Source organism: Anopheles arabiensis, chromosome 3, assembly GCF_016920715.1.
Source record: "Anopheles arabiensis isolate DONGOLA chromosome 3, AaraD3, whole genome shotgun sequence".
Lineage (NCBI taxonomy): Eukaryota > Metazoa > Arthropoda > Insecta > Diptera > Culicidae > Anopheles > Anopheles arabiensis.
Genome location: NC_053518.1, coordinates 14,912,224 through 14,935,412, shown reverse-complemented (window position 1 = coordinate 14,935,412; position 23,189 = coordinate 14,912,224). Strand labels below are relative to the sequence as shown.

The following is a 23,189-nucleotide window of genomic DNA, read 5'->3' as shown; positions in this document are numbered from 1 at the left end:
CGTCAAGCCTCTAGAAAGCTCGTTGGAGCAAAAGTTTTCACTCGTTCTGTCAAAAATTGATGTTCAAAATTGGTTATAAAAAATGCTATGAGACCACCTGGACTACATACACTTTGATTCCAGATTCCACCACCTGATCTCTTTAATGCACCTTGGGATAAATGTAAACAACACCGTGTTTTCGAGTAGGTATTCGAATCTAATTCTAGCTTTGAGGCTAGAATAATCTAGACTGAAAATTGCAGGCTAGTTTTTTGTGTGGTTTTGTATGGAGTATTTACATGATTTCAGCCTCCAACTGTCAAACTTCATACAAAAAACTAACTAGAATCATGAAAGCCCCCTTTAATTGTAACTATTCCAGTCATACATTGTCTGATTTTGAACATCAGTCGACACATTTTGAAATATTGTCTACTCAAAAGTTCTATGCAAGTACACTGTAGAATCACTTTGTAGAGTCAATATCAAAATAAAAAAATAATAAGAAACCTTATAAACAATTTGATATGAAACAATAAAAGTTGCCTAATTATATTATTTTATTAATTTTGTTCCAATTTCTTCGTAATCATGAATACAATTCAACGTGCCTAAATAGCAACATTTCATCTTGTCTTGTTTCAAAATGGAAAAAACAAAACAGTTTCCAAGGCCTGAATAAGTAAATAGAATTAGTGCTACAATTTTTTTTTGTGAAGCCGCAAACTGCAGCAAAACTGATACATTTTTCATACATTATGAAGTAAAATATGCATATGTGATTGGGATACGAGTTATCTAACATATTGATTTTTTTTATTTTCATTACAGATTAAATTAGCTCAAACAAAACCTTATACGACGGACTACTGAGCAAACAGGTAAGTTTTGTTCCTACAAACTGTGTATGATTGAACTATGACATAAAATGAATTAATTTGTTTCAACAAAGTCAATGCAGCTATATTATATGTTGATTCTGCACATTTCGAACATCGCAATATAACGGTATTATGGTGCAGCAATCAGTATCCCTTCATTATAAAACCACAACCCACAGAGTTGAAGCTTTTCAATCGTGGCATTAATCCGTTCGCCAAACTGATGCCCAACTTGCACTGATGGCTGTACAAACAATTCCCATTTCATCACCATCATTCACGGCTAATTATGTGTTTGTTAACTTTTGACGCGTAGGCGAAGGGACAAAACACACACACACACACACACACACACACACACACACACACACACACATAGTCACAAATGATTGCATTATTCAGCTCCCGGTCCACGGGCAGCGTGTCGGTTTCGGGATGCAAGTTATTAACAGTCTTATTTCCGTGCCTCATTTCTCATTAACGGAAACCCTTCATCATAATGGCATTAAAGTGGGGGTGTGTGCATGGGGCAGATGACACAAAAATGACCCGCCCGACACCCGGTCGGCAATGGAGCTAATTATGAAATCAGTGACAATATCCCATTACCGGCAGAGCAGAGGTTGGGGTGGCAGTAGCGAGTTCCCCTTTTGCATCGGTTCAGCTGCTGCATTATTCAGAACCGAACCGAACCGAACGAGCAAGCAGGGCAGGTGGGTTTTGTAGACGAAACAAAAAAGAAAGCGAAAAAAGAGCCCACAAACCACCGATTCTCCATATGGCCATCGATTGGTTTGCTGCAGCTTCGAAAGCGCCGGACACCGGATGAGGAATTAATTATTGGGCCGAGCATATTGATCGGATCCGGTGGATTGTTTTCGTCCACAGCTGGAAACGATTATTTGCGTTTTCGCTTTATCAGGGCAGGATGTCGATAAAAACGCTTCTTTTTTCCGTTGCCTCCAACCCAGCTGGGACCAATTTGATGGTGATGATAAAGAATCCTCTTTCCTCTTATAATCTTGTGAGTGTGTGTGTTGCCGTCAACGCATCATGCAAATGCAAAAATCATCTCCTCGTGCCAGCTGTTGCACAAAACGCTCTTTTTTTCCTCCCATTTTGGATGCTTAGAGCCGCACCAACACCCGTCGAACAAAACACAGCCACCTTTTACGCATTCTAACATTCGCCAGTTTTATTATCACTCGCTCACGCCAAAACATCAGCCAGAAAGACAGCTTTTCACACAGACTGGGTGGTTTTCTTTTTTTTCACCAAAAACCTCTCCACACTTCGCGCCGCACTCATTCCGCATCAGCTTCGGATTCAGCCTGCTCGAACGCACGATATCCGCCATGATGGCCACCGTGCTGGTGGTACTGATGGCCGCCAGCGTGTGCCGGAGCACACGGGACGGGCGCTACGTGGGGTGAGCAGGAGACGAGCAGGTTCGAGCCGCACGGCACATGATGGCCAGCCTTGCCGCCGTGGTAGCCTCCGTGGTGCATCGCCGGTGCCGGTGCATGATGGTAGGCCGCCGGTTTCGGCGCTGGCTTCGGATGCGGTGCATAGCCACCGTACTGTGCGCTGCAGCTCAGTACGCACACGCCCAAAAGGATTGCCGCTACGACGGTGAAGGACTGCATCGTTGTCTCTGGGGGGAGGTTGGATTGGCTTTGGACGAGTTGACCGAACAGGCAGAAAGACTAGATCGTGATGATGAAAGATCGAATTGACGGAACACCTATTTATAGGCCGACACACATTGCTCACATTTGCTGCGGTACGGAGACACACGCTTAATCTGCTTACCAATCGAAGAAGTGTAATTGATTTGTGAACAACATCATGTCTTTTTTTTGCTTGTTTCGTACTTTTTGGGGGAAAATTCGACTTAACATGGATCAAGTACACGCGGCTTGCCCTGGGTTCATGATTGTTGGCAGTGTGTGAATCGCAACCAAAAATCAAAACATCCTCCGATACTTGAAATTTCAAAAAAAAAACCGTCTACAAAGCACTTTTTTTTTGACATGCTCGTTCATTGAACCTTCTCAATCAATCAAACGTTTATGGGGCAGTTGTCAAAAAGACCTTATTTCCTTGTTTTTGTTTTGTGTGTCGGCGATTGCCTTTTTCTATCGGCCGTACATTGACCGGTCGCAGCATTTCGATTGTGTCATTTTTGCTCCCCTCGTACGCTTCTGCAAACACTTGCACTTTTGCGTGGAAAGGGGCGAAGGAAAGGCCCCCCCTTTGTGGCACCACAAACTTCTCATATCCTCCGCCGGGCTCGTCCAATTGTGCAGCGTCGGGTGTAAATTGATTCGCCATTCGATATTTATGACCCACCGTATGTGTGGTCATCGTTGGCAACACACTTTACGCCCCGCGAGGCGTTTCGCTGCTAATCGTTTTTCATGCCGGCGTGAGCGGGCGCGCGCGCGCGCGAGTTGTTTTATGCACGAGAAGGAAAATTTAACTTGCGGGTTCTGCGAAGCGAAAATTATGCTTCGGGTTTGAAATGGTGCCTTTTTGTTTTTTTTTTTTTTGCTGCTGTGCATTCAACCGAACGAGCCTCATAAATTGAGTCAACAGCCGGAGCGAATGGTGGCGATAAACTTTGGACCCCGAGCGACCGAGCGATGGTTGGCGTTGTATTTTAAAGCTTTTTTTTATGAATGAATGAAAAGCACTTTAATTGTGGGTTCAATTTTTACTATTTAAGTTGATTCATATAATTTGCTAATTGAATGAATTCAAATTACCAGATGCATTGCACATAAAACTAGCAAATGGAAACATTTTTATCTGATTGAATTTATAAAAAAAAAAAATATAAAAAAAACACATAACTGATCGCAATAAAAAATTATCCAAAATAAAATGAAGAGCAAGTAAATATCTACTGGACTGAGGGTTTTTGTATGATGTTTAATGATCTTTTGTCAATGATGTATTTTTTAGCAAACAGTTAAATCTTTTATATTACAACAAGGATAATTTCACCATGGTTCAAACTTTTTATACAAGAAAAACGGTCCAAAAATGTCATTTTGTGTTTTGTAAAATTATTAAATTAATTGAATTTATCATCAAAAATGTTTATTTAATACTCATGCACATATAAAACTTTGATTACCTAAAGAAACTAAATTAATCAATATTTTACGTTCATTTCTTGTTTTGATTGTCTAGTAAAGGCAAATAATTAATCCGATTAAATTAAAAAAAGAGGTATTGAATCAATTTTTTCGAAAGATATTAAATTACTCTACACTACATCGCCATGCAGTATCATTTACAATAAAAGTGTATGTTAAGTTGTTGTCCTCTGACAAGTGCTTTTATAAATCGTCGTGGTTATGTTATGATAAAATTTGTAGTTTTATGAAGCAATCGACTGACAATTTAAATTATTTTCTATAAAATATTAATTTCACTTCATTTTAGAAGCAAACGATTAATATAGATATATACAATATTATTCAGATATTGATGTTTTTCACCAAACTAATACATATTTTGAAACGATGATATTTTCATTTCATCGAATCGCCTTTCCTCCAGTTTCAATCTCAATCATCAGCTCAAATTGCAAACAATGTTTTTTGTGCTCCTCCCCCTATAGCACCTATAACACCACTTCACCCGATCGAACAAAAAACAAATTTCAGTAGAATTGTTTTCCATCGCATCCCAATTTCCTTCTGCCGGTAAACAGTTGACAGTAGGCTCAATCGATCGTTTCGCGTAATCCTATCCATCCTAGGACGGATTTATTTTCACTTTATTTCGCGTAACGCGCTGCCAGCTGGAATCACTTTTGGCAAACACACACACACACACACATACAACGCCTGTGCTTTGATTTTCTTGCCTCACATACAATCAACAACCAACTTAGCTTGACGCGCCCAACAAACAAACGTTTCATCAAGTGGGTACGGATTGGGCGAAGGAAAAAACACACGAACCTATGACAGGAGCCAAAAATCGCAAAACCTCGAGTGTACGAGGCAATCCTCGGTGGAGATCCGCGAAGCGCTATCTTTAAATTAATGCCATACCAATTGAATGAATGTGTGCTTTCGTAAAGTTTCCCCTGACAGAGCTCGCCCGCCAACGACACTGTTTGAAGTAAGTTTTCTGCCACGTAACGATATTGGATCCGTTCTCATGTGGAAGACATTTGGATTTTTTTGTTGGCATTTTTCACTTTTTACGCCCTCCGCGAGATGATATCACACCACTCAGGAAACACGATACGGTTGACGGTTTCGAGACTTTAGCGCAGGAAAGATTAGTGAAGAAAAATAAGGCTAGAGAAGCGGGCCAACGTGTTGAGGTGCTGAAAACACGCCACCAACCGTGTGCCCAACCTTGCGTGAGCGGAAGAAAGCATTGAAGGTGGAATTTCGACGAATGCTACCTACAGCGAGACAGTAAATAGAATTTCATCTCGAACGTCTTATCAATCTGGGGCATGGGCGGCGCCGGGAAAGAAAAACTCCTTCTGCGATAAGACAACAAACAAGCTTACTGTAGTAAATCGAACTACCAAGAAAAGAGGTTGGGCAAGAGGAAGAAGATGTATTAGCAAGCGGCCAAACAAAAACAAATCACAAACAATTTCGATCCCTAGAAGCCGGTAGGACAGACACAGAGAGCAAACGGCACACACACACAGAGATAAATACGGGGAGGAAAAGTTTTCCCTGCCGAACCGAAAAATGCTCCTTTAGCGCAAAATGGCGAACCGATCAGCGATAACAATAATGCTGGTATGAAAAAAAAATAAAACTCCTAGCAAGCAGTAAGCTTTTCCCGAGCGAGGCGCCGATCAAAAGCATCAAAATCAAATGCAAAAGTTCAGCGATTTTCTTTGTCATTCCGTTTACGATTCGAATGAATATGGTGAGGCGACCTTCGGCTGATGGTTGGATATCCGGGGCGCACCAAACCATGGGAGCTGAGTTTCACAACAATCAAATAGAAAACATGGAAGTACATTAAAGGAAGGAAAACTTTTTGCGTATTATTTATAACAGTCGACGCAGTTCGATGCTGGTGATTGTGGGGAATAAGAAACACAAATCGTTTAACTTGTAAATTATTTTTATAATTTCACTACAAGCAAACTATCGGTCGCAGTGAGGCTGTATATTTACTGGAGGGTTTTGTTTGTTTTTAAATTTGACACCAATAAACCAATTTGTGAGTTTTCAAGCTCCTCCTCCAGGCTTGTTCAAGAGCTCTTCCAATAGTTTATTGGATTATAAATTTTTCGCATTGTAAATTTCGATTCCACATTTAAATACACAGGCAATTAAATGAATTCCATCTCGGAAATTCCATTAGATGAAATCGAGCTAAGAATTCCTTTTTGATGTATTTTATTGTTTAAATAAAATAATTAATTGTTTAAAAAATAAGCCTTGTTTTATAATTGAACACTTTTAATATAAAGAACATGTTTGTAGCCAAATGATCATTGTTTCAACATTAGAAAGAACTGGATTAATTGCAATACATTTGAAGTTAGACGCAAAGTTCAACGCAAAATGATCGTCCCTTTGCAAATCGTCACAATTGTTTGATATCATGACAAAATTTAGCAATACTAGTCATAATTACTGATCTTAAAATTCTTGTTTAAGAGATATTAGAGACAACTAGTTTTTAACAAATATTTTTTGCTATTTTTCTACTATTTTTAAGGTAAGAACTATTCCTTCAGATTTGATGATTTGTACGTATTTTCGGGGCGTAATTTTATCGTAAACTAAAGCGTTCTATCATTTATCTTAACAAGCAATATTTCATTGTTTTTCACCGACTGCTGAGGCTGCATTTTGCTGAAACAATCTCTTTTCCTTAGTTTCCCGCACTATCGCTCTTCTCCCCAACGTTCTTCCCCCTTTTCCGCTCGTTATATTTCGTTATCGTTCACAAGTTGATTGCCACTTGTGATTTCCCGCTTCTGTTTTTGTTTTTGTTTCACTCGGAGGAACCAACAAAAAAAAAAACTTTCCTCCGTTTTTCGGAGTGACGGTAGGCGCGAAAGAAATCTATCCCAGCGGTCGCCGGAAAAAGCGGAGCCGCCCTTCCGAAAAATGGACTTCCGGAAGGTTTCTTCCGTGCCCCTTTCGGAAAGTGATGAACAAATAGGAGGAGAGAGGCAACGTGTGCAAGAAAGAGAGATAGAGAAAGAGGGGTTAACGTCGGCTGCCATTAGTTTGATAGTATCGCTTAACAATCGTAGCTTCACAATTCCTTTTCTGCCCGCTGCTGGCTAATGAGGGTAGTTTCCTTTCTTGTTTTGCCCGCCCACCGAGCGAAAGTTGGGCAAACTCCATCCCAAAAACCCGGAAAGAAGGGGAAGAAGAAAAGCCTCCCGTTTTTCTCTCCCTCTTTCAGGCAGCAGACGATAACTGACTTCCCGTCCCAGCCCGGGCCCAAAAAACCCTTGTCCGACTTCAGTGAATGGATCTCATTTGTCAGCACACCCACTTGACAGACTCGCTCGCTTTCCGAGGGGATGAAGCGCAAGTTTTGCCAGCGCGCGGCAACACAACTCGTCAAACTCGTTGAGGTTTTTCCGCCACCGTTCAGAAATTGGCTGCGGTGGAAATGGGCGCACCCGGACAAAGTTTCTGTCCCGGCTGAGCTCAGCATTATGGTCGTACGCGTGCGGCGGCCGATACGCATCAAATTTCTTTGCCGTTTCGAATTTGTTCGATAGCGTGGAGTCGCTGGCGGTGTTGGTGGGACGACCGGCAGCCAAACAACGATCCCCGACGATCCCCGACGAACCCATAATCCGCAACATATTGGCGGCAGTAAAATGTGAAGTGGGTTGAAATTAATTTCTGCCAACATGTTTTCGAACCTTGGCTTGGCAAAAGTTTCACTGCAGAGGGGTTCGATACTCGGTGGCACTAGGATATAGACACGGATGTGCAATTTGCCATCTCTCGTCCGGCCCCCAACACTTGTGTTTCACCGAGGAGGGCACGAGATTGAGATGAGCCTAATTTATCCTGATGCCGTTGTACGCCGTGTTGTTTGCCGCTAGCTGTTTTGGCCGTTTCGTTCTACACTTTGCACTCAGACCTCATTTCTACTTCACTCAAGCGTACGCGAACGCCGGTAACAAGTTGTGATGAAGCGATTTTATAAACCATTGCGTTCGTACGTTTCAAATTATCATTTCCGAAGCCAGGGCAAGCCTGAAATGCTCCGCCGGCACATTGCTTAGGTACGCAAGATTAAGAAATTGCTTCCGATCGATTTCGGGAGCAGGCAGCAGGTTTTGCGCGCGAGTGGAATGTGGCATAGTGATGGCATCCGAATTGATGGCATCCGATAAATCGTTCGTGTGGAAATGGAATGGAAAAGTTTTTGCCCGAGCCAAACGACAGCTCTATCGCTTGCTGTGTGCTGTGTGCTCGATGGGAGATCAATATTGATGCTCCAAACTAGGCGCTAATTAATTGAAAGTAAATTCACAAAGTTAAATAAAAGGATCCGGAGGGATTGTTCATGCGGTGCTAATGGATTTGATGTTATTATGAGCCTCGTGTCAATGCTGGGCAATTATTTTAATAAAAACCCTCTGACTTGTGTATGTTTGGGCTATTATACGACGTAAACGATTTTATTTATTTAAATATCTCGATAAATAAAAAATCCTCTTCAAACATTTAGATCGACGTAAAAAACTATTTTCTGAATCAAAGTCTGATTTTGGGGCCTTTAACGATTCTAGTCAGCTTTTCTAAGTGGAGTTCGACAGTTAGCGGCTGAAATCATGTCAACACTCCATAAAAAAAAACCACACATAAAACCAGCCTGCGATTTTCAGATTATTTCAGCCTCAAAGCTAAAATTAGATTCGAGCACCCACTCGAAAATAATGGCAAAACATTCGTGTTTTCGTTCACCCCAAGGTGCATAGTGATCAACTAGTGATATCCAGAATCAAAGTGTATGTAGACTAGGTGGTCTAATAGCATGCTTTTATAACCAAATTTGAACGTCACTTTTTGACAGAACAGTTGAAAACTTTTACTCAAACAGGCTTTCTGGTAGCCTAAAACACTCTTAAAATCTTCATTCTGCATTATTACTTGCATTATTACATTATTACTTTGCCCAAGACTAATTTTATGATTTGTATCGTCATATTGTAGATTTTCCATTTATAAAATCCTCTTTTGTAACCAAACTTAACATTATTCTAGGATCAATTTAGCTATATTACTATATACGTAAATATTCGTTATTTATTTTCCAAAATGTTATTTTCCTAAGAAGTTTCTTGTGTTTCCTCCATTTTACTTCTTGCGACAACAACGAACACAATTAATCGGGAAAAATAAATTTTATATCATGAAAGATGAGTCCCAAAATTTCATATTAAATTCAATGTCCAAAGAATATTCCAGAAGTTTTGTAAACTAAGGCTGAGATACTGTCAACTTTAAGCTGGAATTTCCAAAAGGTCACATGTTTCTGCCTTCAAACACTCTCTAGAATAAAAATGAGTTTACTCTCAATGGCTGTTTTTTTGAATAATGAAAACGACACATGAGAATGGGATGTTTCTACAAATTCTCGAAAATCTTTCGAGTTCGAAACTCTTTGAATAAATAAACTTCTAAGCGAAAAAGAAATGAAAACCGTAGCATTTTATCTTAATTTGAAAAAAAAAATATTGTATTTCCAATCGTCCTGATGCTAAACAAATGATTAATCCATATTAAAATTCTTCAAAAAATGATATGGTAAAAATATTTATAAAATCTTAAATATTTTTTAATCCGTCCTTCCGTACAATTTTAACACCGTAATCTTCATGGATGAAAAGGATTTGGCGCTGCCCTAAGTGATCACTTCTTTTATGCTTATAAATTTTGTCCCACCCATCTTCACATGATTGCCACGCTCGTCCCTCGAAAATGCCATGAAATAAGAGTATGCATAAACGCTCACACAAGCACACGCCGGTGTGGACCGTAAAAAGCAGCCGCCACCGGGCCAGTATGAAACGGGCATTGATGCGTCTACTCCCCCTCCTCATCGCGGCATCGATCAACTCGAGCTGCTCGAGATGAAATCATTCGAGACGATCGAAAACCCATCGAAATTTGATTGAATTTTTATTGGTGTTAGTTTTATGACACTCACACATCCACTCCAGCGCGGCGGATGAGAGCGACCAACCGACCAACCGACCCGGCAGAGCGTGTCCCCATGCTAGCGTCCTTAAGCGAGCGGCAAGCGCTCATGTTGTGTATCGCTTGATTTGCTTTATGCCTTTTTCAACGCTTTCACTCTCTATATTTCACTTGGCCGGGCTCGTAGGCAAGGATGGAATATGTATCAGACACAACACTCCCGTTCCAACCCGAATCCTACCCCCGCTTCGTCGTTTTAACACTGGTTTTAGCGTAGGACTTCCTCCCTCTCGTTGAAAATTGAATCTGACAGCGAAACGAGCGTTGTAAGCGATCGGTAAAGAGCAGTTTAATAGCTGTGGAAAAGCAGTAAAATTGCCCTTTCGTTGTCATGTGACGGGTTGCTTGTTCGGTTCTCTCTCTCTCTTGCTCTCTCATAAACATCGCTTTTATGGATGAAAATTTGCCACTTTTTATGTGCCACCAAGAAGAGACGGCCATGAGAAAAGAAAGGCTGATGCACGGTTGCGTGGAAATAAAAACGCGCGAACGAAAGCGCGAGCGACAAACGCACGCAAACTGCTTTCCATTTTTGATTAGTTTAAAGCAGGAAAGTGGATTGGGAAATTTTCATTCGATTTAATGCACCAAACCGAAAACATACAAAAATCTGCACAACAAAAGATGCACCAAGGGGAAACCACCGGTCACCACTGTGCTATGGGTTCACGGCACTTCGTCTTATGAGGTGATAAAACGGCTCGCAAACACTATACGGTACGGTCCAGCGATAGTGTGGAAGCGATTTTATACATAGTATAAAAAAAACCCAAAACTTCCCGGGGCACAAAAGAATTCAAAAATTGGGTTAAACATCTGAGCTACTTCTTCGTCAAACCACAACTCCCAAACAATCAAAAAAAAGGGTCGCTGTGAAGGCGAAAGATGGCACCCTCAGCCTCAAGCTCATAAACCACACTTTGTTGGGTGGCTTCGTTGCGAGAACTCATAAAGTTTATGGGCCATTTTTTTTATACACCCTCCCCCCCTGGCCAATGTATTCTGGGTGCCATTTTTGCAAAGAGATGCGTCTTTGGGTGGATCAAATTTTGTGGATACTTTCTTTGAAAAGAAAATCCTCTCTCTTTCTCTCTCTTTTGCTTTCTATTCTATTCGATGTGCGATGTGTAAACTGTGAAATATGTAAATACAATTCATAAAAATATGGTTCCACCACACACGCCGCCGGTGGAGGGGTGTGAGCGAATACATGAGTGTTTGTGTGATGTGCGCATGCATAAATATCGGCTCATTTGGTGCGTCGTGCGAGTTCCCCGTTTTTCGTCTTTCTAGCAGGAAACAGAAAGTCACCGGATTGGAAGATAATTTGGTTTTCAAGTTCCTTTTTTTGTTCTCGTCCGCTTTCAAACAGCGTGAAGAAGGTTTTTGGTGTAAGAACCATAACGTGCCGCCGCCATGTTTACGGAGTTTGGTTGTGTGATTTTTGGGGGAAGAGGAAAATTTTTTGGGATAGAAAGCTTAAAAAAAAACACACACACAGAGCCTTCAAATCGGGTGTGGTAGTAATCTGCTGCCGGCAGCATCATCATAAACCCCCATCATAAACAGACGAGCAGCAAGCGAACGCTACGCACCCAATGCTGAATAAACATGATTTGCGAGGATCATCAAATTGGGACACACGCCAAAAAAAAATCCCTCACTGGATGTGTGAGTTGCAGGACGAATGGTAGTGTCGGGCCCTTTTCGGTTTCGAAGATATCCTTGTATCGCTCCTGTCTAAGGAACGGAACGGAAAACAGACGCGCAAAGAAATTGACGACACACAACACATCGTGTTTGCCGACTAAGCCCGTACTTGGGGACGTGATTTTAGGAATGCATAGAGAAAAGATCGACCGACACAGAGGGAGCATGGGAGTGAGAACCATCCTCGACTAATGCAACATCTGGTACTGCTTTTCGTTCACCACCCCGGTATCACCTGGGGGTGAATAATTCATCATCGCGACAGATTGTTTGGGGCGGTTTTTTCGTTTTGTGCGGAACGTGGTTTAAGCTGATCAAACATGGCTTTGTGCTGTTTTTGCAGCAGTGGATCGGCGGAGGCACTTGCTGCCGTTGTACGTCGTTGCGTATGTGATATCTTTCCATGGCAATTTGGTTTTTGATAAGCGTATGGAAAGCTTCTTACAGGGACGATGAGGGCAAGTTCACTGCAGGTCGAAAATATAATCAAGTGGATAAGCTACAGTTAGCAGAAGAGCTTAAAGAGCAAGAATGTGAGTTGCTATGTGTTTAAAAAGTATGAACCTTTTCGATGAAATTTATATAAACCCTATGTAAAAGAATCACAATATTTGTAGTAGTAGTAGTAGGTTTATTGATTTTTCTTACATGAAATGTTATTACGTATCCGTATGCATACTCTCTTCATTGGTTTTCCTTATTTGGCTTTGCCGATTTGTATTTTTAATAGTTATTTGCCTTTAAATTTTCTAGAGGGAAATTTTTTTAAAAACCCTCTGCAAAGGAATACAATATTTTAAACAAATTAATACAAAAAAACTTTAAATAAAAAATAATTTTTGAATTTCAATGTTCTCCAATGTGTCTTTCAATGGGTAATATGTTAGTGATTGCACATTTCAAAACATATATTCATGTGTTTTGTTCAGTCGAGATAAATCTGAAATATCTCTTCAGTACATACAATTATTGATGTCTTCTCTTATTTTTTATATTCTTATTCTATATTCTATTATATTATTCTGAATTTTTAAAAGCTTTATAAATTATTCCATAATTTTTGAATGCTTCTCTAATTTATCTCAAATTTTCCACACGAAAGATGTGGAAATTAATCAATAAATTATGGAAGGAAACAAAAAAAACATGTCACTAACATGGTGTAAACGAATATAAACTGATTTTAGAAAAAGCCCAATATTTGAGCTTTCAAAAGCCATCTAAACAAAAAATCAGTTATTCAAAAATCAAAGCAATCGACAAACACCCTTTTTATTCAATGCCCAAAATATACACCCTGCGGCAAAATATCCCTTAACTCGTATCGCTTCATCATAAAAAAGCATTCAACATGCACCTTAACACCCGCACCAGCAGCAGTACGTTTAATTGAAAATCTTAAAACAAGTACCGCCCCGGTAAAATTAAACACAATTTAACCTTTTGGCCACCGTACGCAAAAACGATACGCAACCCACCCACCCATGCCACCTTAGTGGCTCGTTAGTATTCTTCGTTAATATTTCAACAACTTGGGTATCATAATTGAGGTTAAGTTTCACCGACGGTTAGAGGCCGTAAACCGGGTGGCAGAGCAGCCCGGCAGGTTGAGGGGGAAGAAAAACACGAACAAACGGAACCCCGGGAAATGTGAATTTAATGATCGGCTGCTTATACCATCTTCCTTGTGCGCCAAGGCTGTAGAGGTGGTGGAGTTTATCATAATTTTCATATCATTACCTCTCCGCACTTGACGGTATGACTGTTTGTGTGTGAGAGAGAGAGGATGCAAGAAATGGTTTCGCATGGGGAGAGGAGCGGGTTTTCTTTCATTTTGTGTAAAGAGAGGGCAAATTAAACGATTCTTTACAGAAAGCCATCCTCTCTCCTTCCTGTTGAAATTCAAAGGAAAACGGTAGCGAGTGGGTAAAGCGAACGAAACATGACTAAATCATGTCTTCTTAGCCATTTGCTTATGATGAAAATGGTGCAGCTTTCTTCGAACCACCTTCGAGCAACAACGACAAACAAGGGAAAGCTTGCTGCCCCACTCAACGGTGTTGTGCTGGCGGATGGAATGGAGCGACAGCGGTATGATAATTGGAATATTTCTTATGCACCTTTATCACGTTTTTTTTTGTTCCTTCTCTCTTTTCTTTGGTACTCGCGCTGCCTTTCACTGGAATTCGTAGCTTACGGCATTTTCCGGGCCGGGACGAGACGCTGGGGCCGTTTTTCTCTCCTCTACTCTTCTGTGTTGTTTGCTATCGCTTTTACTCGGTGTGGAGCGCGTGCTGCTCGTGTCCGTTCCTGCAGGACTGCAATGAACGCGGTTGCTTTCATTTCATTTCTTATTCATGCTGCAAAGCAAGCCTAGCATGCTAATTAATGAAATACATATTGCTAAGGCATAGTAATAATAAGAAACCGTCCCCCGTTTAATGGATTCTCTATAACGTGGGCCCGCGCTGCTGCGCATAATGCCACCCATTGCTTTTGTGTGCGCTCATTGTAAATGTGCCTTTTTTTAATGTGTTATTGTACCTCTTGTGCCGTTTCTCTGCAGGAAACATCGCTGGAATGCGGGAAAGAAAAAGGGAGTCAATGCAGCCTGAACCGACCTTGGCACGGCGTAACTCGTTATTATTCCCCATTCGGTAAGTAGGCAGTGTAACCCAGTTTAGATAATGAAAAGAGGAACACGTAATGTAAACGGAATAACGATGTACGATGTATGTGTGTATGTGTGAATGAATCGGTTTGAAGGAGAAAACCCTCTGTGAAGATAAAATAAACACCATTCAATGCTACCGCTTTGTCTGACCCCTCTACTGACTCCTCCTTGTGAGTCTGCAAAATCTCGCTAAGAAAGCACAGCTGCAAACTGCTTTCCTTCCCATTTGCAGAGCGGCGAAGAAATGGGAAAGTAAACACTAAACCAATGAAAAATTCCACAGCAGACCTTGTTTGCACTGCTGCAGCAGTGCTTTGGGAAAGCAAAACCAACTGCTGCATTGACTCACGCTGGAAGATGCGCTGGAAGGGGTGGAAAAATCATACAGCAGAAAAAAAGAATGAAATTTCCCTTCAGTGGAAGCTGCGGAAATCCTTTCCGTGGAAAAATAAATAAACGCTCCGGAAAATGGAACGCGCAGTGGGGCGGGGGGTGAGAAAACAAGACGAAAGCTCTCAGCGCTTCTATAAACATAGCGCTTTTGGTGTGCTTTTTTTTCGCTCCGGTCCAGTTGTTTGCTGCCATCCAAGGATCGTTTTGTGGCCTGATTGAGGATCGCGTTTTTTCCGTTTCTCTATCTCTCTCTCTTTTTATCATCATTTTTTAAACTATCAGCTGTTTCAACGTTCACGTACACGCTCCATTCCAGCAGACATGCAGTCTTGGGGGAGCTTTCTGTTGAACATTTTCCTCCTCAGCTGCAACTGTCACCAATCAACAGAGAGTAGAGTATGCAATGGGAAAAAGAATTGCTTAAATAAATTTGTTTTTTAAAATGAATTATTTCCGTCCCTCTTGTGCCCCTAGCCTTAGCTTAGTTTCTCCACTGTTGCCGGATGACAGCTGAGGTGGATTCACTTTCGCGATGTTGTAAAACAGCTCTTTCATTGTTTGGTGCACGAGCGCATGGTTTGAGATGTTTGCCTTCAGGATGATGTTGTGCTGATGCACTGATGAGTGACAAGGACTGTTGAATTGAGAGTAAATTGTGTACCACTTTATTACATTCCATCGCGATGTGCTATAGTGCATAGTGCAGTTTTTGATGAAGTTTACTTTGAAAAGGCTAGAGAGTGAGAAAGATATGCAGGAATTAATTTTTAAATTTGATTAGAAATAGTTACTAATGGGCTTGGATTGATGAAAAGGGTTCTTCACCGGGTTATTGGATTTATAAAATGATAAAGAATTTCATCTTAGCGTATGCAGCAGTAGAGCCTTTTTATTGATAATGTTGGGCAAGACCGTCTTCTCGCAACAGAGTATTTGAAAGGTTTTGAAAATAAAAACATAACCAACCATACCAGCAAACTCAGTCTGGAGTTTTTCATACTTTTTCCACTGGTCATTTGTATTTTCATAGAATGTTGTTTTATGCACACTAACTGTATTGCAATAAAATATATTATTATTTAATAAAATTGACACTGAATTTGATAAAATTGGCACAGATTATCCTATCAAAATTAAATTTTCTTTTAAAATGTAACGATTCAGTGTCTTACTGTGTTAACAAAATTAAGACTTAAAAAGCTAAAATGCTTCTAAACTAATCATCAAATGATAATAAATATGTAAAATTTATTCGGTTGAAAATACAATTTATTTCAATTTTTTTTTCAAATATAATACGAATTAGACTTAAACAAGGAATGGTTTTGTGACCCATACTGTTAGCTTAAAGCAATGTTACATCTCAAATCCTCAGTAAACAGGCCGCAAATCATAGCTGAAAGATAAACTTTCCATCCCATGTACCTGTCTACTATAAGCCAAACTCAATCCAGCTAATTGAAGGGCGACCAATCGGCAAGCAAAAGGAAGCTGCTTTGACCTGTTTTAGCGACAGCTGTGCGAGCTAAAGTTCCAAATTTCAAACAAGACCAACCAGACTCATTTTGATGTTAGTCCACGCCAGCAAAGCAAAATGCTTCAATGTGAAATTGCCCAATAGTTGCCGCACACAAAAAAGCTCACTTTTTCACCAACCAAAGGAGGGGAAGGGAGGTTTCAACTAAAAAAACCACACACATGACACATATCAATGTTGTGGTGCACTGACGGAGGCGCCCCTTACACTGCAAGGTACGATGGGCGTTGCGGTGGCCCAAAGGCAAAGTTTTTCCATTAAACCTTCCCTTGTTCGATACGCTCCACTGTCAAACACATATAACGTTGCTTTGCCTATAGCCGGCCCGCCGTCTCGCATACCCGAAAAGCGCATACTACCGTACGAACGACGACGACGATGATGATGATGATCGTGATCAAAAGCAAACATTTAATTTTAATTAAATTCATGCCCTTTCACAGCACAGCCCGCCGTGCTGGAAATCGATGGGAGCAATGAGAAGGCGGTGCAAACGATGTAAGCCTTGGGCGAGAGGCAGAGGAGTTTTTTTTTACCCCACGCTGATCAAGCATGATCATTGATTTGTGCTATCGAAGCTACTTCAAAGTTGAAGCACAATTTCATTGAAATTAATTGCAAAACCACTGTTTGCTCAAAACGCTTGCCGAAAGCAAAGCCGAAGATAATTTTCCAACGAGAATGGGGAGAAAAGTTCACAGTCGCTGTTCGCTGTTTGATTTTGAATAGATCGATTCCAATAGTCTGTTACCAACTGCTTGTACCCATTTCTTTACTCCCATTCTTTTTCGCCCATTTTTCGGATATTTGTGTTCCCCATGTTGCCCCAACAAGTTTGCAAACAGCGCTTCAGAAGTTCGTTTAGTAATTGGTAATGAATTCTATATTTCCATAAATCAATTTGCAAATCAAAACAGTGCACAAGATACTAGGCTAGGCGCCGCCCCGCAACAAACGCGGATGCGGCTTGTTACGCTTCGGAGGTCAGTACTGTGGCCGCACACCCGAGCACCGCGCTACGGTCGATGCTGTCTCTCGCTACTTCCCCGGTGCTGTTGGTCCCTCAAAGGCCGGATCCAAGTTCCGTGTCCAGTTTTTCGTTTCCATCTATCCAGTGTTGATCCAGTGTTGTCCAGTAGAGTTGCTCAGTTGATCAGTCGCCGCGCTTATTCCTCGAAATCGAAAGCCGCCGAAGCCTGGTCAGCCTCGGAGAACGAGCGGTATCCGTGGGCGGGTGCGGCGTATCCGTGGTGCATGGCCGGGGCGTGGGCAGGGGCGGCGTATCCACCGTGTCCGCCGTGGGCGGGGACGCACGGCACGTGGGCAACGTTGGGAGCGCAGCCGACCAGCAGGTTAGCGCCGCACTTGACATGCGGGGCCTTGGCGGCGTAAGCGTGGACAACCGGAGCCGAATGGTGAGCGTATCCGCCGTGGTGGGGAGCCGGTGCGTGGTAGGCCGGGGCCGGAGCGTGGTGAGCCGGAGCGTGGTAGGCCGGGGCCGGGGCGTGGTACGCCTTGGCGGGCGCCTCGTACTTGGCCGGGGCGGCGTAATCGCCCATGGCACCGACGACGACGATGGAGAGGATGACTGCTGCTACGATGGTGTTCATGATGATGAAGTTGGGTGGTGGTGGTTTGGTGGGTCGTAAGAATGACACTGGAACACTGTTCGATAGTGAGAACAAACGTTGACTGATACTGTATCACCGGCCGGCGGTCACTATTTATAATCGGACGGCTTCTCGGGCGCAACACACCGAAATTCCGCAACAAGCGCACCAAACAGCCAAAAGTGCCAAAACAAATAAACAAAAAAACAACCACACCGCGCCCAACCAACACTTACATCTCCGTCAGCAAACCTTGGATTTTTTTTTCCTGTCCATTCCTGCGCCGGCGGGCGCTCTACAGTGCGTTCAGCAGTTTTGTTTTTCGCGTGTTGCTGGAAAAGCGGGCTCGTAAGCAGGGCAACTAGCAACAGGCGCGCGCTCGGGTGCTGGTGTTTGCATTTTGGTGGGTTTTGCTTTTTTTTTGGCGGTGATTGGCTGCTGGTTTGGTTTTGTGAGTGTGTTTGGTAAATTTTTCCTGATTTTCTCGCCCGGTAGCCACTTTGCCGTTCTACCATCCTGTTTTTTTTTTTGCTGCTACGTTAAGGCATCGTTAAAGTTGGTCGATTGAATTTGCGGGCAGCAAATTGATTCAATCGAAAAACAAATTTGCTGACATTGCTCGTAAGCCATCGAACTTACAGGAAATGGAAAGAAGCGATAAGGCTCGCCGAAAAAAATAAGTGTTGATTGTTCAAATTTTAAACAGTTCAAGGGACTCCAATTAAAGTTACGTTTAATATGAAATACCCTAAAATTTGTAAGAACAATAAGTTATGAACCTACTGATGATTAAAACTATTAATTGTCGATAATTGTAAAAAAATACCAGGAACGATAAACTGTAGCTATTAATTGTAGATAATTGTAATAAACTAGGTAATTGTTAACTAGTTTAAAAAAAAACTAGTTTTTCTTTGTAAAAAAATATTGTTTAAATCTGTGGTTTTTCATGAGAAATACTACATATTATTTCTTCAACTAAAACAAGTTGTTTGATATAAAATAAAGTGTAATGGCACTATGGAAAAAGCACGGTAGCTATTTCGTACAGCTTCTACTAAACCCATCAGAAAGGCTGCCGGTTTAAGCGATTTTCTTTAATTTTGGAAGAGATATATAAAAATAGTAAATCTACAATTTGTGCACAATAATGTTTAACGTAAATGGTTCTTTTCGAAAAAATTTAGAACCATTATTACAATCATTATTATTATTCTAAAAAACAGATGTTTGGCCCTGACAAAACTATGAAAACGCTAAAAAAAATAGTTTTTTCTTCAATAAATAATGCATTCAAATTCAATAAATATTGCATTTAAGTAAACTTTTATTGAAACAAGACCTAAGTTCAAACGACATATTATTTCTAACACATTTTTTAAGGTTCTATACACTTTGTAACATTTATCATCATGAATTTCGGTTGTTTTGAATTAGTCATAAATGTTCTTCAAATGGACGCTTTACAGTCGGCTTACAGTTCAATTAAAAATCATTCGTTTCTTTAAAATAACCGGCGTTCCTGTTGCCTTAATCCGCCGAACATGCGCTATGAATTCGCAAGAAAATCACTAATATTTCTGTTGTATGGATATATTTGTTCTGTAGTAACACATGAATTAATATGTATGCATTTAAAATAACACACATTAACCGTAGGTCCATCCTTTACAGAGCTATATAAAAACTAATAAAATATGAATTTTCAAAAAGCACATAAAATTAAAAAAATGTACATCCACAAAAAAAGTTCAAAATACTGTTTATTTAAAAATAATATGATTAATAAAAATACGCAAAACTTTGTGTGTAAAAGTTCTCAACAACTTTAAAAATGGCATCACATTGCGTGGCATTTAAATATGTTAAAATGTACTAATATTCATGACAGAACTGAATAATTTTTAGCAAATATTTCGAATCCAAAACAAACTACTCAAACAAAAAAAGCAGTACATGGGAATTATTTTGAAATTTTTTTTAGCCAAACTATTTTATAATATAATAAACGTTATCATTAAACATTATGTTAAATATTATCTACAAATACAATACCTCTTTATTCTTATTTTTGGCATAACGAGTTACGCCGGTCATTCCGGTCTATACAGACTATCGAGGTTTATTAGTACCAAGCAACCGAATAATCAGTCCACTCTACGGAGATGTGGTCAAATTAGAAATCGATATTGTCCGGCTTTGCATGAGCCGACACATCCATTTTTTCCACCCATTTTCATCCTTGTTTTATGAGATTCAATTTTAAACAGCACATTGATGATTTATTGATTAATAACAGGTTCACAATAGAAATTAATTAAATCATTTTAATTAAAAAAGCTTTCAAACTGTTCTTTTTTGGGGAGGAAAAATCATCCACATATGATTTAAAAAAACTTGTTACATTATAATCTGGCACTTTCAAAATTATCCAGCTATATATAACAAAAACCCTTTGATATTTGAAAGCCTTTAAGGTATTGTGTTATAGGAAAAAAACAGATTAACTTCAAATTTTTTGTTGCTAATTTATCAAGCACTTCGCTTATTGATAAGAAAAGTGTTTGATGAAGACAAAACTCCCTTTGATTACAAGTGTAATACTTATTTGCTTTTATAAATTAGTACGAGCCTGCCAATCCATCAGTTTGTCATAATTTGAAAACAAATGTTCATTTAGTATGGCCCACATGAAGTCATATAAATGTTGTCCTAAATTTAATTCATGCCAAGCTGGCCAGTCCTCGAAACAGCACAATTTCAATTTTGCCATAAGGCAATCGCAGCTATCAATTTCTGACTCTATTGAACTGTAAGTAACAAAAAAACGGTCAATACATTTCATGCCACTCGTGGCAACTTTGATCAATCATCAACACATCCGCTTCGCACATGCGTGCTGTTTATGTTAAACTGACAAAAAATAATCAAGCAAAATTGAAACAAACAAAAAAAAAACCGCCAAAAATTGTTCACCTTAAGCGCGCTCCACCTTGATGTGCTGATGGGCCAAATTCGCCACCAACCATGAATGGACGGGCCCGACGGGGGCTTATAAATTGTGGTAAAGCTATCAACGAATCTATCAGTCCCGTGCCAGAAGCGCCAACAAGAGCATTATCAATCGATACACCACTCGTCCCGGAACGAAACAAAACACCGAAACCACCATGAAGTGCATCATTGCTGTCGCTACCGTGCTGCTGCTGGCCGTCGGAGCCGCTCAGGCTGACTACGCCGCCAAGGGTTACGCCAAACACGGCGGACATCACGTGCCGTGCGGATCGAACCTGCTGTTCAGCTGCGCTCCCAACGTTGCGCACGTGCCCTGCGTCCCTGCCCACGGACACGACCATCATGCTCCGGCGCCGGCCTACCACGCACCCGCTCACCACGCGCCCGCCCACCATGCCCCGGCCCCGGCATACCACGCTCCGGCCCATCACGCTCCGGCCCCGGCTTACCACGCACCGGCACCGGCCTACCACGCACCGGCCCACAAGTACTGAGGCGCAACCCAAGCTACCAGTGGATTAAGGCGTAAGAGGGCGGGTTCGGCCCAGCGGGAGAAGGGCTGCAAATTTGACTGATGGAGTATTATGATTTTTTAATAATTAAAACAAGATTAATGTAAACTTTATAAAACGTTTTCTAGTCATTTTGTTGGGTTTGGTTTTGCTCCGCTTCTATGTTCGCATTGCTTGAAAGAAATCTCGAAAAAATATGGTTGAGTCAGTAAATGGTGGCGGTTTAAACAATGGTACAATGGTGGACACAAATATCTCCAACAGCAGACATTTGTTCTCTCAGAATTGAATGCTTAATCAAATGCATTGAAGAAAAGATTTAAAAAATTTTAACACGTAAATTTTCTTCTTTTTATAATTCACACATCATTGTTGCGGTATTAACTGTGTTTAAACACAGGCTTTTCTTTAAACTTTATGTTAACCTGTGAAACATGCAAAAAATGAAAATTTAAGTTGGTTTGCTTCTTTAAATTTGTATGAATTGTTTTTTCAAAAAAAAACTCAAATTATTTGCAAAAAAGCATATCATAATTTTGTTGCTCAATTACAATAAAAATAGAGATCATGCCTGTACACAAATTTCTTAGAAAAGTTCCTACTTGAAGTAGTTGATTTATATGAATGTGATTCGAGCCTACAATGAAAACCTCAGGTTTATAAACACGAAATATGTGATTTTTTTTTAACAATTTTAATAAAGAATTCTATTTTTTTTCTGGAGGAACGGTCCAATAGCATCTAAATATATGAATACTACAATTTCTTAAAATTATAAACTATCAAAAACTATCTCATAGCCTGGTCGATTTACAATCGTGTCAACTAACACCACACTTTGGCAGCTATCGCACAAGACTTCAGACATGAAAAACGTATAGAATTGCACAGGTTCTAAACGATGTTTGTCTTGCTTATTTCGAATATACATAATGTCTGCCAGAGCGCATCCTTAAAGTTGAAAAGATGTGCGTCAAATTATATCGTACATTTAACGAAAATTTAACGGAAGCATTTAATTCTAATAATAATTTACGATTTTTGAATTGAATTGTAACAAACCAAAATGACGAAAATATCAGCAAAGACTGGTTCAACAGCTTCGTATGTTGTCCTTCTTCGCAAACTCCATTTTAGATGCCAAATAGTAGTCAACTGCTACGATGTAAGAATGAATTATTCATTGTATGATAAACGTAATATACAAAATCACATAATTTTTGAAAATATTATTGATGGTCCATTTTCTCTTTATTTCATTCCAGATAATTTGTTTCATCATTAAGGCAACTATTAAACGCATTCTCAAACATTTACGCAGAAAGCTGCTTTGGGTAAGAACCAATGATAAATTTCTATTTTCGTCCATTCGGGCTAAAAATTGTACCATTCCCCAGAAAAGCCAATTTAATTAAGTCGCTGCTCCAAAAAGTACAAAACAATAACAACCTACACTACACCCCACTGATGTTACTGACCGACCAAAACACGTTTGCCATCGCTGCCGAGAAACGCTACACGCTCAGTCTGTTGCCGGGTCGATCATCAAAGTTCCCGAAGCGGAAGTGAACTATTCACACAACGCCGTGTGTGTGTATGTGTGTGCGGTTATGTGTGTTTATGTGACAAATCT

At 40.5% G+C, this 23,189-nt stretch overlaps 3 protein-coding genes across 3 annotated transcripts; 1 reads left to right on the top strand and 2 right to left on the bottom strand.

Moving 5' to 3' along the window:
* Window positions 1–2,167: 2,167 nt before the first annotated feature.
* On the bottom strand, window positions 2,168–2,509 carry LOC120905164 (vitelline membrane protein 15a-2-like). Its single transcript, XM_040315993.1, has one exon. The coding sequence runs from the start codon at window positions 2,507–2,509 to the stop codon at window positions 2,168–2,170; it is 342 nt and encodes a 113-aa protein (XP_040171927.1).
* Window positions 2,510–17,275: 14,766 nt separating this feature from the next.
* On the bottom strand, window positions 17,276–18,100 carry LOC120902193 (vitelline membrane protein 15a-2-like). The gene has a single exon (XM_040310748.1). The coding sequence runs from the start codon at window positions 18,027–18,029 to the stop codon at window positions 17,586–17,588; it is 444 nt and encodes a 147-aa protein (XP_040166682.1). The 5' UTR covers window positions 18,030–18,100; the 3' UTR covers window positions 17,276–17,585.
* A 3,001-nt stretch (window positions 18,101–21,101) lies between these two features.
* Window positions 21,102–21,668, top strand: LOC120903043 (histidine-rich protein PFHRP-II-like). The gene has a single exon (XM_040312230.1). It carries the CDS (start codon window positions 21,200–21,202, stop codon window positions 21,536–21,538), a length of 339 nt encoding a protein of 112 aa, XP_040168164.1. The 5' UTR covers window positions 21,102–21,199; the 3' UTR covers window positions 21,539–21,668.
* The last annotated feature ends 1,521 nt before the right edge of the window (window positions 21,669–23,189 follow it).

Coding starts and splice junctions, on each gene's coding strand:
- LOC120905164 (XM_040315993.1), bottom strand. CDS start 2,509: ATGCAGTCCTTCACCGTCGTAGCGGCAATCCTTTTGGGCGTGTGCGTA.
- LOC120902193 (XM_040310748.1), bottom strand. CDS start 18,029: ATGAACACCATCGTAGCAGCAGTCATCCTCTCCATCGTCGTCGTCGGT.
- LOC120903043 (XM_040312230.1), top strand. CDS start 21,200: ATGAAGTGCATCATTGCTGTCGCTACCGTGCTGCTGCTGGCCGTCGGA.